Source organism: Meles meles, chromosome 11 (genome assembly GCF_922984935.1).
Source record: "Meles meles chromosome 11, mMelMel3.1 paternal haplotype, whole genome shotgun sequence".
Lineage (NCBI taxonomy): Eukaryota > Metazoa > Chordata > Mammalia > Carnivora > Mustelidae > Meles > Meles meles.
The window spans coordinates 53,830,552-53,849,694 of NC_060076.1; the positions used below are offsets into that span (position 1 = coordinate 53,830,552).

At 36.4% G+C, this 19,143-nt stretch overlaps 1 protein-coding gene across 1 annotated transcript in view; it reads right to left on the reverse strand.

Annotated features, from left to right (window-relative positions):
- Nucleotides 1-19,143, reverse strand: part of CCDC171 (coiled-coil domain containing 171) — a 300,537-nt gene that overhangs the window by 235,872 nt on the left and 45,522 nt on the right. The window contains exon 7 of the mRNA XM_046023926.1: nt 13,338-13,484. Coding sequence (XP_045879882.1) covers nt 13,338-13,484 — 147 coding nt within the window. The remainder of the gene's footprint in view (nt 1-13,337; nt 13,485-19,143) is intronic.

Sequence of the window (19,143 nt, forward strand, 5' to 3'; positions counted from 1 at the left end):
TTTTAATGTAAACCCTACAAAATGAAGTCCCTGCTCTCAAAAAATTAAAAATGACTTCTCAGTATGCTTGCCTTAGACTCTGTAAGTCAAAAGAAGTCTAACCGGTGACAAGAAAATAGCGTATAGGCATGGAGAATAAAAAATCAGAACAAGCAAAAAGTTAAGAAAGACAAATAGAGGGAAGAAACTAGTCTAACAATGTTCATTTTCTTTTCGGATTCCAAAAAGCATATGCATAAAGCTCCTCTTACCAAAATAATAGTCTTATATTTTATTAAAATACAGAATATTGTCATTCCATGATAAAAGTTTCAACAATTCAAGTCTTCTTTTCATCTCTTATGTGTATGTTATGTCATATTATTTATCTGATTTTCACTTCAAAAGTCAAGAAGAGGTTCTGTTATTCTTTCCCTAGGCCAAAATAATAATAATGGGTTAAAATAATAAACCAGAGATCACGTCTTTATTTTCATACCTTCCTGCTCTGCATGTAATGTCCAGGAGAAAACAACTTTAAAACTATTATTACTAAACTACACTAAAACTATTGATTAATCAGTAAGGGCAACAACAACAACAACAACAAAATCTTCAAAATCTTCAAACAAACTCCTTCCAAGAATGGGTTTTGTTGACAGACATAATTAAATTAAAGCCCTCCTAATAAATACTTTTTTAATCTTCTAGCCTGGTGAATTAATTCTTATATCCAGCAGAGGGTGCTAGAGGAACATCAAAGTGCTGTTCACACAAAAAAATTTTTTTCAGTAATACTGCCTAAGAGAGTCAGTGGAATCATAAACTGTCTCATTAGTATCCAAATATACTGTAATCAACAAATCAAGGGCAGAAATCACAACGGGATTCAGGTTAAAATACAAAATCCAACACAAACTCATATATACCATAGGTCAATTTAAGTATATACAGGTTTGCTTGGAATACAAATATCACACTAGATTATGTCTGTTCCCCAACATTATGAACAAGGGAGTTCTTTGTTTAACACAAAATGAGCACATATTTTATCATTTATTAGCTGGTTTTCATCCCCTTTCCTACTGCCAAATATTGCCAAGAGATTTTTATTTCAGTAAATACTATATGTTCATCCTATTTTTTAATTTCATGACTTATATCTCATTAAATCACATTAATCCCAATTAGATAATCTGCTCCACTTAAGAAAGAGGGCATTTATTCTTTGAAGAAGGTAATATACAGAAGGATGTCTCCTGTTCCACCCTTTGTTACTCATTATTTTATCATGACACAGGGTATAAGCTGCCAATCCGATTCAGCAGCAGAACTAACAAAACATATCCAGACCACGTTAGTTCCTCACGCCACATCTGCTCCCCTGGCTTCCATGGGCCTGTTCCAAAAGTTTCACAAAAGTTATGAAAACAGATGTGTATGCTGCTGAAGGACTGGGCCAAAGAACACCTCCAGCTACATTATTTCCTCCTCAAAACAGAACAGATCTAGCTCAGAGGATATAAGTGAACTTAAAGGAATCGGTCAAGCAGCAAAACTTGGATACACAAAATTTCGTCCGCTAAAATGCACAAGAAAAACAGGGGAGGAAATATCACAAAAGTGCATCCTAGAGATTTCTCGGTAGTGTGTTACACAGCACTGTTTCCAAAACAGCTGTGCAAAGTTTACCGCAGAATGTCAACAGCTGTATAAATAGAAAGTGGCTGTTTATTTAACTGTTTTTCCAGATTTTATCACCTGATATTTCCCATCGATGGAGACTTTCACAGTAACCAGTACAGTAATAATCCACTCTCAGAAAGGTAATTCTAAGGAACTGAATCATCACAGACTGATTGTTAAATTTTAATAGTAAGTATATTTTGCTATAGGTGACTGTAAATTTATTATATGTTTGTTAACAATTAATTACAATACTTATTCCTACCTGTGTGGGGGAATAAAGAGTAGCCATTGTACTTCAAGACTGTAAAGTGAAGATCCTAAAGTATTTTTTATTATAGAACAAACAAAAAAATCTTAAAGGGTCAAAGTCCCCAAGTATTTGACAAGTTTATGGACAAGAGAAGCGCCATAATATCACATCACTTAAACTGAGTCATGTATTGAAAGACGGTAGCAAAGAAAATCTATGAGTCCTTTATAATTTATTATCCTGGGGGCAGCTGGTTGGCTCGGTTGGCAGGGCAACAACTCTTGATCTTGGGATACTGAGTTCAAGCCCCATGTTGGATGTAGAGATACTTAATTTAACTTGATTTAAAAATAAATAAAACTTACACAGCAGTTTCAAGAAATAGTAAAATGTACCAATATTTAGAGCGGCCCATGCCCATCATCTCAGCTGTGGTTGACTTTGCAGTTAACCTCAAAGCTAGTCAGTGAGAGCAGCAACAATTAGGGTTTTAACAGTTTCAGAATAGACATCTGAGACAACCTGACTAGAGGTATAAACTGGAGAATACAGCAAATTTTTATTTGCCAGGAATGAATAATGAAGTCTATCACCCAGACTGTAAAACAGTGTAATAGAAAAAAAGAGCTTTTATTACTATTGGGTATAATAAAAGGAACCATAAAAAATGAAAATAGGAAATTTCAGAATTTATAGGACACAAATTCTCAGCATAAATCAATTTAGCCTCTCTAAAAATCGTCTTTAGCTATCCTGGCAACAAAAAATTCAGTATTTAACAAATTTTTTAATAAACTCCCTATTTTAAAGTCCATTATAAACATAAATACAAAAATGTCTAATACTTCTAAACACAATTATATAACCCAGGTGATTACATCATTTACCCACTTAGTAAGTAGTAATCAACACAAATAGGTGTTGAAAAATAATTCCTGCAAACACATGGTGTCTTGAACAAGTGAAATCAGATGAGGCTGGCTTCACAGACAATAGGAAACGCGAGTCATTTTTCTTTTCTTTTTTCACTTGAGTATAGTCTAGGTACAAAGGAAAAAGCTACATTCTACCCTGCTTTTGTTACTGTAATACAGAACATGACTGACAGAAGCAATTCAGAATTTATTTGCAGCCAGTCCTCTCTCCACTGTAATCTTCACAAGATTCCTCAGTCCTTACTATTAGGTTTGCATCTTCTCTTTTCTTATTGAGTTAAGCTTATTTCCCATGATAAAAAAAAAAAAAAAAAAAAAAACCTCCCCTAGTTGTAAAGAGGTTTATAAAAGCCACAGATATTTCTTTTTCCAGTTCACTTTTCCCTTGGTTCTGTGGTATCCAGCACCATATTTATAAAATTGGATTGGGACTTTGCTTTCTTTTTTTAAATCTAAGAAACCATTGATCTGTGTTAAGATGATTAAGCCACACAATGGTATAGTTTATCAGATTTTTTAAAAATACAAATCATATATATTTATGTATATGTTTATATGTATATTTTTATATATTTATTATATAAATTTTGTATATTTATAAATATTATTTATAAATATTTATATGCTTATTAAAAATATAATATATACTTTATGTTTATTTATATATTTTTATATATTACATATTTATATATCTTATACTATACACACACACAAACATACAGCTTTGGTCCAGGCACATTAAGAAATCACATTAAGAAATCCATTTCAGGGGCGCCTGGGTGGCTCAGTGGATTAAGCCGCTGCCTTCGGCTCAGGTCATGATCTCAGGGTCCTGGGATCGAGCCCCGCATCAGGCTCTCTGCTCCGTGGGGAGCCTGCTTCCTCCTCTCTCTCTGCCTGCCTCTCTGCCTACTTGTGATCTCTCTCTGTCAAATAAATAAAATCTTTAAAAAAAAAAAAAAAGAAAGAAATCCATTTCATGAAATGCAACTGTTAAAAAGCTTCACTAAAATTTAAAACATTGATTGGGCTACATGTCTATTATGTTAGTTACTTTTCTCTGATATTACTGACATTAAATAATGTGTTCTATTAAATTAAAACATTAAGAGTTTTCCTCTATTATCCTTACTAACATTATTATCTCATTTATTTTATATTAATCCTTATATTTCATGTATCTTATAGTAATTCTTTTTTTAAGAATATCACTTACAGTTACTTAAGTCCCTAGAATTACTAGTAGTTAATGCTTCCATAACTGAATGCAAAACTAGCATAAAATCCTCTTTAACTTCTCTTTCATTGTGTCATCATCTGGCCAAGAGCCAAGACAAGATACATTCACTTAAATATAAAGCAAAAAATTTTTTAAGATTTTGTTTATTTATCAGAGAGAGAGAGCACAAGCAGGGGGAACAGCAGGCAGAGGAAGAAACAGGCTCCCCATTGAGCAAAGCACCTGATGCAGGACTCGATCCCAGGACCCTGGGATCATGACCTGAGCCAAAGGCAGACACTTAACTGACTGAGCCACACAGGCATGCCATAAAGCAAAATTTTGAAAGGTGTCTACATATGAAGAATTATAAATGAGTCAGAGTACTATACAAGTCCACTTATAAAATTCCTATAAACAGAACAAAAATTGAGACTACCTGGACTACCTTTCAAAGCTTCAAATTCTCTAAAAGCAGAGACCCAGTATTACCAAAAGTAATTACAGAGCAGCTAAGAAGAACCACAAAGTAAAACTAATCTAAAACAATTTGATGTTTATAACATCAATCAATAAGAAGAGAATTTGGGGCAAATATTTTACAAAGAAAAAAATCAATATTGAGTTATCCAAAAATAAATCCTAAAGTTTAGACATCAGACATTTCCTCAATTCAGCCAAAACTGGCTTAATAAGAATTTTATCAATGAGAAAGAAATCACTGTTACCTAGTACTTCTTCAAACCTGTAAGGAATTAAAATGCATTTAGTGATGATCATAAGGTTGCACAGCATCCTAAAAGTGACTTCTAAATGAGATTTTTAATTCTAAGTATATTCTGACTTTATTCTAATTTTTTAATGGGCCATCCATTTACTTTTTTTTTTTTTTTTTAGAGACAGAGTAACATATGCTCACATATGTGCACAAGCAAAGAAGAGGGGCAGGGAGAGAGAGAGAGAATCTCAAGCAGGCTCTATGTCCAGAGTGGAGTCTGATGCAGGGCTCGATCTCAAGATACTGAAATCATGACCTGAGTTGAAATCAAGAGTCAAGCATCTCACCACATAATATTTTTAAATGATGATACATTCCTGAATTTATTGGCCTAAAAAAAATGTTCATCACAAGTGATAAACTAAAAATATTATGTAGAATATAATCTAGTCCTTTATTTTTTCTCTTACTTCACATAAAATTAGGCCATGTATTTTAAGAGTGTGAGTCATTTTACCTTTGCCAAGTTCATGCTTGGCATTATTATTGAGAGTTCCTATACACCCCACACCAAGTTTCCCCTATTATTAACATCTTACATTCACATGGTACAAATAACCCACTAAAATGGACAGTGAATCATAATAGGTATTTCTCCAATAACATACAAATGGCCAATAAGCACATGAAATGGTATTCAACATCATTGAGATGTCGTTAGAGAAATGAAAGCCAAGACCAAAATGACATACCATTATACACCAACTAGGGAGGCTATCATTGAAAAAACTGACTATAACAAGTACTGGTGAGGACCTGGAGAAACTGGAACCCTCATGCATTGCCAGTGGAATGTAAAACAGTGCACCACTGTCTAAAATAGTCCGAGAGTTCCTCAAAAAATTCAACATAGAATTATCACATGACCCAGCAATTCCGCTCCTAGATATTGACCCAAAAGAACTGAAAACATGTTCACACGAAAACCCATATACAAATATTCAGAGGCATTATTCATAATCGCTGAACAGTGAAAACAACACAAATGCCTATCAACTGAGCAATGGACACACAAAATGTGGTGTATAATACAGTGGAATATTATTCAGTAATAAAAAGGAATGAAGTCCTGATACCTGATACAACATGGATATCTTGGAAACATGCTAACTGAAAAAAGTCAACCACAAAGCCCACATGTTGTATGGTTACATTAATAGGAAATGTCCAGGATAGGCAAACCTATAGAGGCAGAAAGCAGATTAGCGGCTGTTTAGGGCTGAGAGAGATGGGGGAACAGGAGAGTCATGGCTAATGGTATGGGGTTTTATCCTGAGGTGATAAAAATGTCCTAAAATTGATTGTGGTGATGGTTGCACAACTCTATGAGTACACTAAAAATCACTGAATTGTACACTATAAATGAGTAAATGTATAGCATGTAAATTATATCTTAATAAAGATATTTTACTACCATCAGTATGAGAAGTTTAACCTCCAGATGCCCACCTCCACGCCAAGCAGCCAAACAACAAAAGTTTCTTAACCACTACACAACTGGAGGTTTATTATCTGGCAGATGTGAATCTGAACTAGAGGCTGCACACAGGGATACCCAGAGAGGGGGTGGGGGGTGAGGGGTACACAAGGCTGAAACCAGGGGAAAGTCTGGGTACTGAACAGTATGATATGCAGATTCTTTCTCCATGTCCTTCTTCCATGTTATAACCACCAAAGACAAAATAGCAGAGCACTCTGCAGAAACTACAGAAACGCAGAGAAGACCTACAGATTATGACATTCAAAGTTGCGCAATGAAATATCAGCCATAATTCCCTATCATCCTACAGTAATGCTTCCTGAAGCCCCATACTCGAATTCAACTGTCTACTCCACATCTTCATGTGAATGGCTACCAGGCATGCCAATGTAACATACCTAAAGCAAATTCCTGACCTCTCCCAAATCTATGCCACTTGCCTTCTTTGCCAGTTGAGTAAATGGCAATGCCATTCGCCCATTTGCTCATGGCAAAATTTTTGGCGTTATCCTTTACTCCCCTTTTTTTTCTCACAAGCCAGGTCCAATTGATCTGCAAATTCTATTGGTTCTATCTTCCAAAATACATACAAATCCAAACTCCTCTACACTATATATCTCATCAAGGTAAATATAATAGTCTCCTAAATGGTCTCTTACAATCTATTCTCCAAAGAATATACAGAACGATGCTTTTAAAACAAAAAACAGGGGCACCTGGGTGGCTCAGTGGGTTAAGCCACTGCCTTCGGCTCAGGTCATGATCTCAGGGTCCTGGGATCGAGTCCCGCATCAGGCTCTCTGCTGAGCAGAGAGCCTGCTGCCCTCTCTCTCTCTCTCTCTCTCTGCCTGCCTCTCTGTCTACTTGTGATCTCTCTCTGTCAAATAAATAAATAAATTTTGGAAAAAAAAATTTAAAAAATAAAACAAAAAACAGGAAGCATGTCAGGCCTCCATTCAAAACCTTCCAATGGCTTTCATCTCACTCAAAGTTCTTACAATGAATTACAGAAGATCATCAAGAGTGTAAAATCTTCCTACCATTCTGTCTATCCTACTAGCCTTTCCATTTCAGTTGCAATGCCCTACTTGCTATTCCTCAAACCTTCCAAGCACACTCACATCTCATGGCCTTTGCACTTTCTATATCTTCTACCCAAAATGCTCTTCCTCCAGATATCCACATGGCTGTCCCTTTCTTTCTCTGGGTCTCTATTAAAATGCCATCTTATAAGTCAGCTCTCTGTGACCACTAACATAAAAGGGAAACCAACCTGTCTCATCACTCATTACTTCCCCTAGTCTGCTTTATTTTTTAAGAGTTATTTATTAATTTGAGAGAGAGAGAGAGTTGGAGGGAAAGGCAAAGAGAGAGGGAGAGAATCACAAGCAGACTCTCGGCTGAACATGGAGCCCAACACAAGGCTCAGTCTCACGACCTTGAGATCATGACCTGAGCTGAAACCAAGAATCAGGCACTCCACCAACTGAGGCACCCAAGCATGCCAACCCTAGTCTGCTTTATTACTCTCCACAGGGCTTATCATGCTTTGTTTCATTTAATGTGTGATTCTCCCTGACTAGAGCGTCAGCTTCAAGAGGGAAGAGATGGGGTGCTTGGGTGACTCAGTGGGTTAAAGCCTCTGCCTTTGGCTCAGGTCATGATCCCAGGGTCCTGGGATTGAGCCCCACGATAGAGCCCCGAATCAGACTCTCTGCTCAGCAGGGAGCCTGCTTCCTCCTCTCTCTCTGCCTGCCTCTCTGCCTACTTGTGATCTCTGTCTATCAAATAAAATCTTGTAAAAAAAAAAAAAAAGAAAGAGGGAAGAGACTTTGTTTTGTTCACTGCTAATGCCGGAAGCACCCAAAAGTGTGCCTAATACTCTCCATAAATACTTACTGAACAAACAAATGAATACAGTAGTCATAGGAACAGGATGCTATTTAAAAAAAAAGTACAGAGAACAAGAGCTCTCAGAAATTAAAAATGAAAAGAAAAATATTCAATAAGAAGATTAGAAAGCCAAGTCAAGAAATGTCCCAAGAAGCCACAACAAAAAGACAAAGAGAAAGACAACAGAAAGGCAAAAGAAGTAAACCATCAATCCAGCTGATCTGACACTTGAATAATAAAAGCCTGAGAGAAAGAACAGCGAAAGCCCTGAGGAAAAAAATTACACAAGAGAATAACGCAAGAGAATTCCTCCAAATGAAGGGCATGCATTTCGTAACTAAAATGGTCACCATGAATTTAAAAAGATCTATACTAAGAAACATTATTTATATTTGATGTCCTGCAATTGCAGAGTCAGTGGGAAATCTATGGCACAAATAACTTGGTGTCCTCACATATATAAGGAAAAAAGAAAGCTATAGACAAAGAATCTGTAGATTAAAAGAGATTTAAGAGACATATCAACCAGAGTGTCTGGGTGGCTCAGTAGTTTGAGCAACAGACTCTTGGTTTCAGCTCCAGTGGTGATCTTGGTGTGGTGATCTCAGAGTTATGAGATCGAGTCCTGTGTAGGGCTCTGAGCTCAGTATGGAGTGTGCTCTGTTTCTCTCTCTCCCTCTTCCTCTGTCCCTCTCCCAGCTCAGGCACACAATCTCTCTGCCTCAAATAAATAAAATCTTCTTTAAAAGAGAGAGAAAAAAATATCAACCAATTGTAATGGAATTCTGACTTAAACTGCATTTACACACATTTATACCATCTATATCAAATTGTGGAACAATCTGAAACTTGAATAAAGCCTGGATATTTGATTGTATTAAGTGATGTTCCTGTTAATTTAGTTTTAATATTGAAAATGTGACTCTAAATAAAGACCCCTCATTTTTTTAATTGTAATAAATATTTATAGTTAAAATACTGTGACTGGCATTCATTTCACTATAATATGGGAGGGGGAAAGTGAGTGGGGACATAAATGATAAAATATTGGCCATATATAGATCATTGTTGAAGCTGGTGATGGGTACATTAGGTTCATTATACTATTCTGTTCACTTTTTAAAATGTGTTTGTTTAAAGCTTTCCATTAAAAAAAAGTTGGAAAAAACAGAGTACCAAGAAAACTTACAGAGATGACAAGAATGAGGGAGGAAGATCACCAGCAAAGAAACACAAACCAGAATAATATTAGGCCTCTCAACAGGAACAGAAGAGCCTGGGAACAAGGAAGGTAAGGCCTTCACATATTAAGAGAAAAATGACTTTAAACCTAAAATTCTATATTTGGCCAAATTATATCTACTCGAATACTTTATTCATAAAAATCACACTCAGAAACACAAGATCAGCTAAAACGGAGCTCTCATATACCCTTTCTTTAGCAGCTACTAGACTACATACGCCACTGGCGTAAAAAACACAGGGACCTAGGAAATAGGAGATCCAGCAGAGGACAGTGAAGTCCCAGGTGATGGCTGGTCCATGAGCCAGAGGCCTCAAAGGGTGTGATGATTTTCTGATGAAGACCACATAAATTTGCCAAACACAGCTCCTGGAAGGCTTTATCCATTTGCGCTCTCAGCAGCAAGACCCAGGAACTTTTAACATCTCCCTCACTGACACTGGGTGCTATCTTTTCTTTAGTCTTGGTATCATGACTGTTACAGCCTTTCTGACGTCAAGCATTTTTCGTATGTTTGCTATTCATCTGAACATCTTTCACATCTTCTTTGAAGTTCCTGTTAGATTTTTTTTCATAAAGGTTTTCTCCTTTTTCTTACCAAATAGTGGGGGGAATTTGGATAAAGAGATGTAGACATAGAGATAGATCTACCTTTTGCTGTAAATATTTTTCTCATGTGTTTATCTTTTTATTTTATTTGAAGTGGAGAATTTACATATATATGACTTTAATTTAATATATATGATTTTAATTTACATATATATGACTTTAATTAAATTTCTTTTAATTTCTCTAATGAATTTAATTTCTCCTATATAACTTTTAATTTCAGCTACAAATCTGTTGATTTTGCTCCTCTGCTTTTATGATTAATAATAAGTCATACTAGACTCAGAGAGCAAAAAACACAAGTTTTTTTCTTCTTTATCAGCTTTTCATATTTTTACTCTTTTTAATCCAACTGGAACTTATTTTACAATATGATGTAAGCTGAGAATCTAATTTTATTTTAAATAGTTAACCAAATAGTTAAATAGTTAACCATGTTTCAAGATGATTGAATAATCTTTCCTATCCCCATTAATTTAAAGTGGTATCTTAATATACTAGATTTTATACATATTCTACAAGTCTACTACTGGCCTTTCAATCTGTACCACTGAAAATCTGGCCTTAGAGTTACTGTACTTTTTGGCACCTCAACAATCTCTTTTCGCCTTCTTTTGGTACCAGAAACTGGATTTTCTTTATAAAAATTTCCTTTGAAAAGAAATCTTGCCATTTGTGATGACGTGGATGAAACTAGAGGGTATTATGCTGAGCAAAATAAGTCAATCAGAGAAAGACAATTATCATATGATTTCCCTGATTTGAGGAAGTTGAGAGGCAATGTGGGGGTTTTGGGGAAAGGAAGAGAATAAATGAAACAAGATGGGATCGGGAGGGAGACAAACCATGAGAGACTCTTAATCTCACAAAACAAACTGAGGGTTGAGGGGGGTAGGAGAGGAGGGAGAGGGAGGTGGGGTTATGGACATTGGGGAAGGTATGTGCTATGGTGAATGCTGTGAAGTGTGTAAACGTGGTGATTCACAGACCTGTACCCCTGGGCTAATAATATATTATGTGTTAATAAAAAATTAAAAATTAATTAAAAAAAAGATCAATTTCTTTTGGAGGGTTTAATTAGCAGAATTGAGAGAGATTTATTTGGGGCAAACTACCTCTTTCAATCGAATATTTTCTCTTTGGGATTTGAATCCTAAAGTGACAAAAAGAATGACACCAATTGTTACTGGTAAACAAATAAAATGAAAATTACTGATATCAATTCACCCTAACTTCCTCCATCATTTCTGTTCCCAAGACGTCTGGGGATGCTCTGGGATTCATTTCTGAGCCTGATTCCCCAGCTTTCATCCTAATCGAAAATGTGATTCCCATGTTCCTCCAGTGGAATTCACTGAAGTTAGCCAAAGTTGGTTGCTGTTGCATACAAGGAAAAAACCACCACTGATACATTACTAAAGCTTTATAATAGCCATTAACCTCTGATATAGTAAGTCTCTGCTCATTTCTCTTATCAAAATATTTTAAGGACGCCTGGGTAGCTCAGTCAGTTAAGCATCAAACTCTTGGTTTCAGCTCTCGTCAGGATCTCAGGGTTGTGGGATGGAGATCAACACTGGAGTTCATGCTAAGAACGGACTCTGCTTGAGATTCTCTGCCTCTCCCTCTGCCCCTCCCCCTTCTCAGGTACTCGCACTCGCGTTCTCTCTCTCTCTCTCTTCCTCAAATAAATAAAATATTTTTTAAGATTTTATTTATTTGACACAGAGAGAGAGATAGTGAGAGAGGGAACACAAGCAGGGGGAGTGGGAGAGGGAGAAGCAGGCTTCCTACTGAGCAAAGGAGCCTGACGTGGGACTCCATCCCAGGACCCTGGGATCATGACCTGAGCCGAAGGTAGACACAGAACAACTGAGTCATCCAGGTGCCCCAAATAAAATCTTTTTAAAAATGTATGAGAGACTCTTGTGCAGTAGCTCTTTAGTCTTTCACATGAATATCTGAAGCTTTATTCCCAAAATAATTCCACTGAGTTTTTTATTGGAACTGTTTTAACCCATAATATAATCTAGGAAGGATTCATATCTTTTTAGTGCTGAGTGTCTCCAAAATGTCTCACCATTTTCTTTGAAGACTCTCAGTTAAATCTGGTAACTTTTTAATGTGTCTATAGTTAATTATATTCCTATTCTTGTCATGGTGCTGAAGAAAATTTTTTACATGTTTTATTCTCTGACTATTGCTGGAATGTAAGAATGTAAATAAAATTGTTACTTTTCTTTTCTTCCTGGCCTCCTTACTGAATGTTCTTACCAGTGTCAATAATTGTAAAGTTGATTTTCTTGACTTACAGTGTAAGTGCATCATCTGAAAATGTTAAGAGTCATGCCTCCTTCTTTCCAACAGCTGTACTTCTTACTGCTGCTCTGCCATCATATAATTCTCTGGCTAAAACTTCCAGAACAATGTTGAATGACAGCAGTGAGTTTAACTGGATTAGCTCTGGATTTTATCACTGAATTCTCCTTATAAATGTTTATTTACCTAATTACAATTATAAATTATGTTTAAGACAAAACTTCTTTACCTACTGAAATACTTAATTTCCCATAAACAAAAGGAAAGTTTAAAAAGAATTAACAAATAGATTTCTCTCAAAATTAAAGTGATTGTATCATTCTCTCATCAAAATGATAACTTTCATTTTTAACTTGACGCTTCTTTCCCATCTAAAGTCTCACCTGAAATGCATTCCACAAAACCATGCAGCTAGTATATGATCCAATCTACAAAATTAGAATTTAATGTGATGTGTACAAAATCCTTTCCTGAGTTGCTTTCTCAATCTTTTTTTTTTTTTTTAATATTTTATTTATCTGACAGAGAGAAATCACAACTAGGCAGGCAGAGAGAGAGGAGGAAGCAGGCCCGGCGCGGAGCAGAGAGCCTGATGTAGGGCTCGATCCCAGGACCCTGGGATCATGACTTGAGCCGAAGGCAGAGGCTTTAACCCACTGAGCCACCCAGGCGCCCCTGCTTTCTCAGTCTTATCATGTAAACAATTACCCTCAAACTTTCCAAATATTTCATGGGAATTAACTGTTAAAAATGGATAGATTTTAAAAATTAGGGGCAAAATATAATTCACTCAAATACAAAGTTTTCAAAGAAGCCAGATAGTCAATACAAATAAATGCTGAAAAAAAAAGTTTTACATTTGATACCAAAGTAAAACTTTTTTCTGACCTTAAATTACTAACTGGACAACATATATATGTTTTAAAAGAATGAGAAAATATACCTCAAATTCTTTTCTAAGACGTTCTTCTCGTTGAGTGCTAAATTCGAGTTCACTTGTTTGTCGCCGCAGAAGATCAGAGCAGTCCATGTGCTCAGTTTCTAATTTTTCTACCTTCTTGTGCATATTTTGTACAGCATTATCTTGCTCCTGGAAAGTAATTCGTTTTTGCATCAATACAGTTTATAAGCCAACAATGACAAAAATGTATTTCGTAGAAGACAGTGAGTAAACCTGCGCTTCAACCACAAAAATAAGTTAATTTATACAGTTAACTCTTGAACAATAAGAGGATAGGGACACCCACCCATGAGCAGTCAAAAAATCTGTATATAACTTTTGACTCCCCAAAAACTTGGCTACCAATAGCCTACTGTTGATTGGAAGCCTTACTGATAACACAATTAACCCATATTTTCTACGTTTATATGTATTATGTATTGTATTCTTATAATACTTAACTTTTTCTGAACTTTTTTAAAGATTTTATTTATTTATTTGACAGACAGAGATCACAAGCAGGCAGAGAGGCAGGCAGAGGGAGAGGAAGGGAAGCAGGCTTGCCACCGAGCAGAGAGCCCAATGTGGGGCTCGATCCCAGGACTCTGGGATCATGACCTGAGCCAAAGGCAGAGGCTTTAACCCACTAAGCCACCCCTGAATTTTTTTCAGTATTTCTAGGCTACACAGTTCATCTCCAAGTTTTTTCAGCTTGTCCAAAATCTCTAAAAAACCTTCCTACATATTTATTGAAAAAAATCCATGGACTTAAACAGTTCAAACCCATGTTGTTCAAGGATCTTATAGACACTTGCTCTCAAAGGCAAAAGAGATCTAGATATTCCAGCAATGTTTCAGAATATACACATATTCAATAAAGCACGACTGGAGTTTTATAATTTGGGGGCGCCTGGCTGGTTCAGTTGGTACAGCATCAAACTCTTGATCTCAGGTCGTGAGTTTGAGCCCCAGGCTGAATGCAAAGATTACTTAAAAATAAAATTTAAAAAAAAATTATGGGAGTTTTACAATTTTAGAGCTCTGGTTAACACATGTTACGTTGAAAATGTATAAAATATACTATAACGTTATGCTAGTTCAATTGACCTCTGAGGGTATTTACATAATGCTGTAGTCCAAATGCCATTTATAATGTTTTCCCTGCTCATTAAAATTTTTAAATATTTTGTAATACAGATGTACATTGCTCCTTGTGTGAGGAGAATAATTAGCTTGAATGCCTGATAATGGCCCTTGAGAGGTTTTTGTGTGAGCTCTTGGTACTTTAACTATGGTTATAGCTCTTCGAGTTGCATCCACTAGATGGCTGTGTTTCATTTCTTTCAGTTTTCAAGTTTTCAAATCTTTGCTGTATTATTGGAAGAAAAATAACATCAGGTAGTGTTCTACAGAAATCTCTCAATCTCCTTTTCCAACTAAACTCAGAAATCAGAGTTGAACGTTATGAAAGTTCCAACCGGAAGTTAACACACATATCCAAGTATTTTCCACAGGTCAATGTCTACATTCATCGTTCCCACTTAGGTCTCTGAGGCAAGCTCCTTTCTCACCTTCCTTCACCAGCACAATCTTATTCCGGGACAGACACGCACATACGGATCCAAAATGGTTTCAAGTATTGCCAGCCATTCAAAAGGTATCATCGGAAGATGACTGAGAATGTCCCAAGCACCAAATACAATTCTCTATAAAAGACTCCTAACTTGGAAAGCACCGGGCAGTACCGTCCATAGTCAAAGGATGAAGAACAAAACCTCACATAATTCCTTCTCTCCATACCCACTCACTCATGAGATTACCACTCTGTAGCTGACTACCCATGAACTCTTAAGAATGATTTTTTTCAGGTAATGGAAACATCTTAATATACAGAAACTCATCTCCTCACACATTTTCAATCCTTAAACTAGCACAGATAAGAGCAAATCTGGGCAACAGAGTAAAAGTGTGCCAGCAGCCAGCAGACAGCACTCACAGTTTTGTTTTGTTTTTTAAGATTTTATTTATTTATTTGACAGACAGAGATCACAAGTGGGCAGAGAGGCAGGCAGAGAGAGAGGGGGAAGCAGGCTCCCCGCTGAGCAGAGAGCCCAATGCGGGGCTCGATCCCAGGACCCTGAGATCATGACCTGAGCCGAAGGCAGAGGCTTTAACCCAGTAAGCCACCCAGGTGCCCCAGCACTCTCAGTTTTTTAATGGCAGTGTGGATTCAGGAATGAATGGTTTTATGAATAGCTATATGTCATCTAAGTTCACCATAACAGTACCTTCATATACAAAAGTATTTTTAAGAGCATTAAGCAGTACACAAGTATAAGATACTATTTTTATTCTGTATAATAAGTCCCCTCCTTCAAGCACTTAATAGTGCCAGTGTCAATTCAAATTCACTGTTAAGTTATATGCCCTCTCAGGGCACCTGGGTGGCTAGGTCCGTTAAGTATCTGCCTTCAGTTCAGGTCATGACCCCAGGGTCACCAGATGGAGCCCCGCATCGGGCTCCCTGCTCAGTGGGGAGCCTGCTTCTCCCTCTCCCTCTGCTGCTCCCCCTGCTTGTGCTCTCTCCCTCTATCTGCAAATAATTAAGTAAAAGCTTTTTTAAAACTTAAAATAAATTACATGCCCTCCTGACTGCCACATCATCTCTAACTTTCTATCATCCACACAAAGTACTATGTATATTTTTAAATGAATAAACAGTAATTTACAAGGTTAATCACAATGTAAACCAAATAATCTAAAATAAAAACAAAATAAAATCTATAACCAAAAATGCTTGTATTGTAGCTGATGGCAATTATTTCAAATAATACTTATTAAATAAAGCAAAAGAAACTGAAGTATTCAGGAAGTCTCATGAAATTTACTTATAAGAAAATATGACTTGTGATTCTCATTGGCAAACAGTACAGAAAACAACAGTCAGTCTTTCAATTACACTGAACAAAGAGCATGTCCATCATTCCATGACACTTTCGATTTAATCCTATAAAAAAGAACAACTGGAAAATCAGCGATGGATCAGTTAGAGTATTCTATTCATTGGTGATATCTTAACTTTATGATAATTGCCCTGTATTAAATATTACTTATAGTAATATGACTTTTAAACAAAAGTCTTTCAAGATGTAGGTGAAATTTCTGACCTAAAAATTCCAGTTTCAATGCAGAGGTCACCTAGTCACTAATATGTGACAATTACTATATATGTTTGGATATGCATATAAAAGCACATATACAGTTTTTATTTTAAAAACTGTCTTTCTCAAATAGTGTAGATTTTTTAGGAATTCTGTTTACATATTCAAGAAACTTATATTACATAGTTAAGGGATTATATTAATTTTAAATGAACACAATAATTTTCTAATGTTAAACTCACTTGGCATTTTATTGTATAAAGGTCTTTTATATCTTTTTATATTTTGCTGCACTGACTTGGCTAATATTTTATATAATACTTTTGTATGTATATTCATTAGTGAGATTGGTTATAATCATCTTTTCCTGTATCCTTGTCAATTTAGCATCAAGATTTATCAGTTTGATATGTTATCAAAAATCTTCCATTCTAGGGGCACCTGGGTGGCTCAGTGGGTTAAGCCACTGCCTTCAGCTCAGGTCATGATCTCAGGGTCCCAGGATAGAGCCCCGTATCAGGCCTCCTGCTCAGCAGGGAGCCTGCTTCCCCCTCTCTCTCTGCCTGTCTCTCTGCCTACTTGCGATCTCTCTCTCTGTGTCAAATAAATAAATAAACAAAAATTTTTAAAAATAAAATAAGTTTTCCATTCTAAGGGACACCTGGGTGGCACAGTTGGTTGTGCATCTGACTCTTGGTTTCAGCTGGGGTTGTGGTCTTGGGGCCCTGGGATCAGCCCCATGTTGGGGTCCAGGCTTGGTGCGGGGTCTGGTTGGGATTTTCTCTCCTTCTCCCTCTGTCCCTCCCACTCGTGTGCACTCTCTGTCAAATAAAAAAAATAAAATATTTGAAAAAAAAAAAAAAAACAGAGAGAGAAAATAAATCTTCAAAATATCTTCAGAGAACAGAAGCAATTTCAGAATGGCAAAGTAAGGACTGCCAAAAATTCTTCCCTCCATAAAAGCAGCAAGAACACTGGCCAAAAAAAAAAAAAAAAAAAAAATGCCAAAATCAAATTTTTTTATGACTGGAAATTAACCATAGGCTTGCAATAATCTTATCAATAAGCACTTATTCAAGAAAATCAGCTGAACCTCTATAAGAATGATGAGCTTTGTAGCATTTTAACTTGCCCCAAACCCATGCCCCTTTCCACTAGCTCCTAATAGCCTTGAAAATCAATATTCTTGATACAATAGCCAAGATATGACAACCTAAGTGTCCATTAAGATGAATGGATAAACAAAATGTTACACACCCACACACACATATACATAGTGGAATATTATTCAGCCATAAAAAAGGAAGGAATCCTGCCATCTGTGACAACACTGATGCATCCTGAGGGCATTAAGCTAAGTGAAATAAATCAGACAGGAAAAGGTAAAAACTGTGTAATCTCACTGACACATGGAATCGAAAGAAACCAAACTCACAGAAACAGAGATCAGACTGGTGATTGCCAGAGCTGGAGGGCGGGGAATGGGAGAAATAAGTGAAGGTAGTCAAAAGCTATAAGATAGTAAGTTCTGGGGATGTTAAGTACAAGCTGGCGACTTTGGTTAATACTGTATTGTATATTTGGAAGTTGCTAAGGGAAAAAATCTTTAAAGTTTCCACCTCAAGGAAAAAAAAAAATGTGTAACTATGTAACAAGAAAGAGCACACTATAAGGAAAGTATAGTCCAAGAACAAGCAAGAGCTCGGGAAAGTTAATAACCCAAAAGAAGAAATGAACATTCAGTAGAAAAGTTACAACATGAAATTGAAGAAATCTCCCAGGAAACAGAACAAAAATATAAAAGGATGGAAAACAGAAGAAATTAAGGGTGTCAACTTTGTGCCAAACTGACCTTAAAATCCAACCCAAGTCCAATCAAAATTTCACCAAGTTTCTGGGTGGAATATTACAAACTAAACCTCAAATTTATATGGGAGTTTAAAAGGTTAAGAATAACTCTCCTCTCCCATTAAAAAACAAATATTAAGAAGATGGGGGGTGGGCAGTGTGCCTGGATGGCTAAGTCATTAGGCAGCTGCCTTCAGCTGGGGTTGTGATCCCGGGATCCTGGGATCAAGCCCCTGATGGTGCTGCCTGCTTAGCAGGAGGTCAACTTCTCCCTCTCCCACTCTCTCTGCTTGTGTTCTCTCTCTCGCTGTGCCTCTGCCAAATAAATAAGTAAAATCTGTTAAAAAAAAAAAAAAGAATATGGAGAGGGGAACTTGTCTTGGCAGATATTAAGACTTCCTCTAAAGCCATGGTAAATAAAACAATTCCGTATTGATTCATAAATAGACAAGTGAAACAAACACAACACTCAGAAACCAAACCCTAGATGGAAAGGAACTTGACAGATGACAGAGCAACAATATAAATCAGTGAGTGGTGACAAACAGACAGTTGAATAACTGGTACGGGGCATTTGGTTACCCTTTTGAAAAAATAAAATAAAATTAGACCTTCCCATGCTACGTAGGGAAAAAATACATACTCTCTTTATGACTTCAGGTTACTGAAGACATAAACACACTATTTTTTTAAATATTTTATTTATTTATTTGACAGAGAGAGATAACAAGTAGGCAGAGAAGCAGGCAGAGAGAGGGGGAAGCAGGCTCCCTGCTAAGCAGAGAGTCTAATGTAGGGCT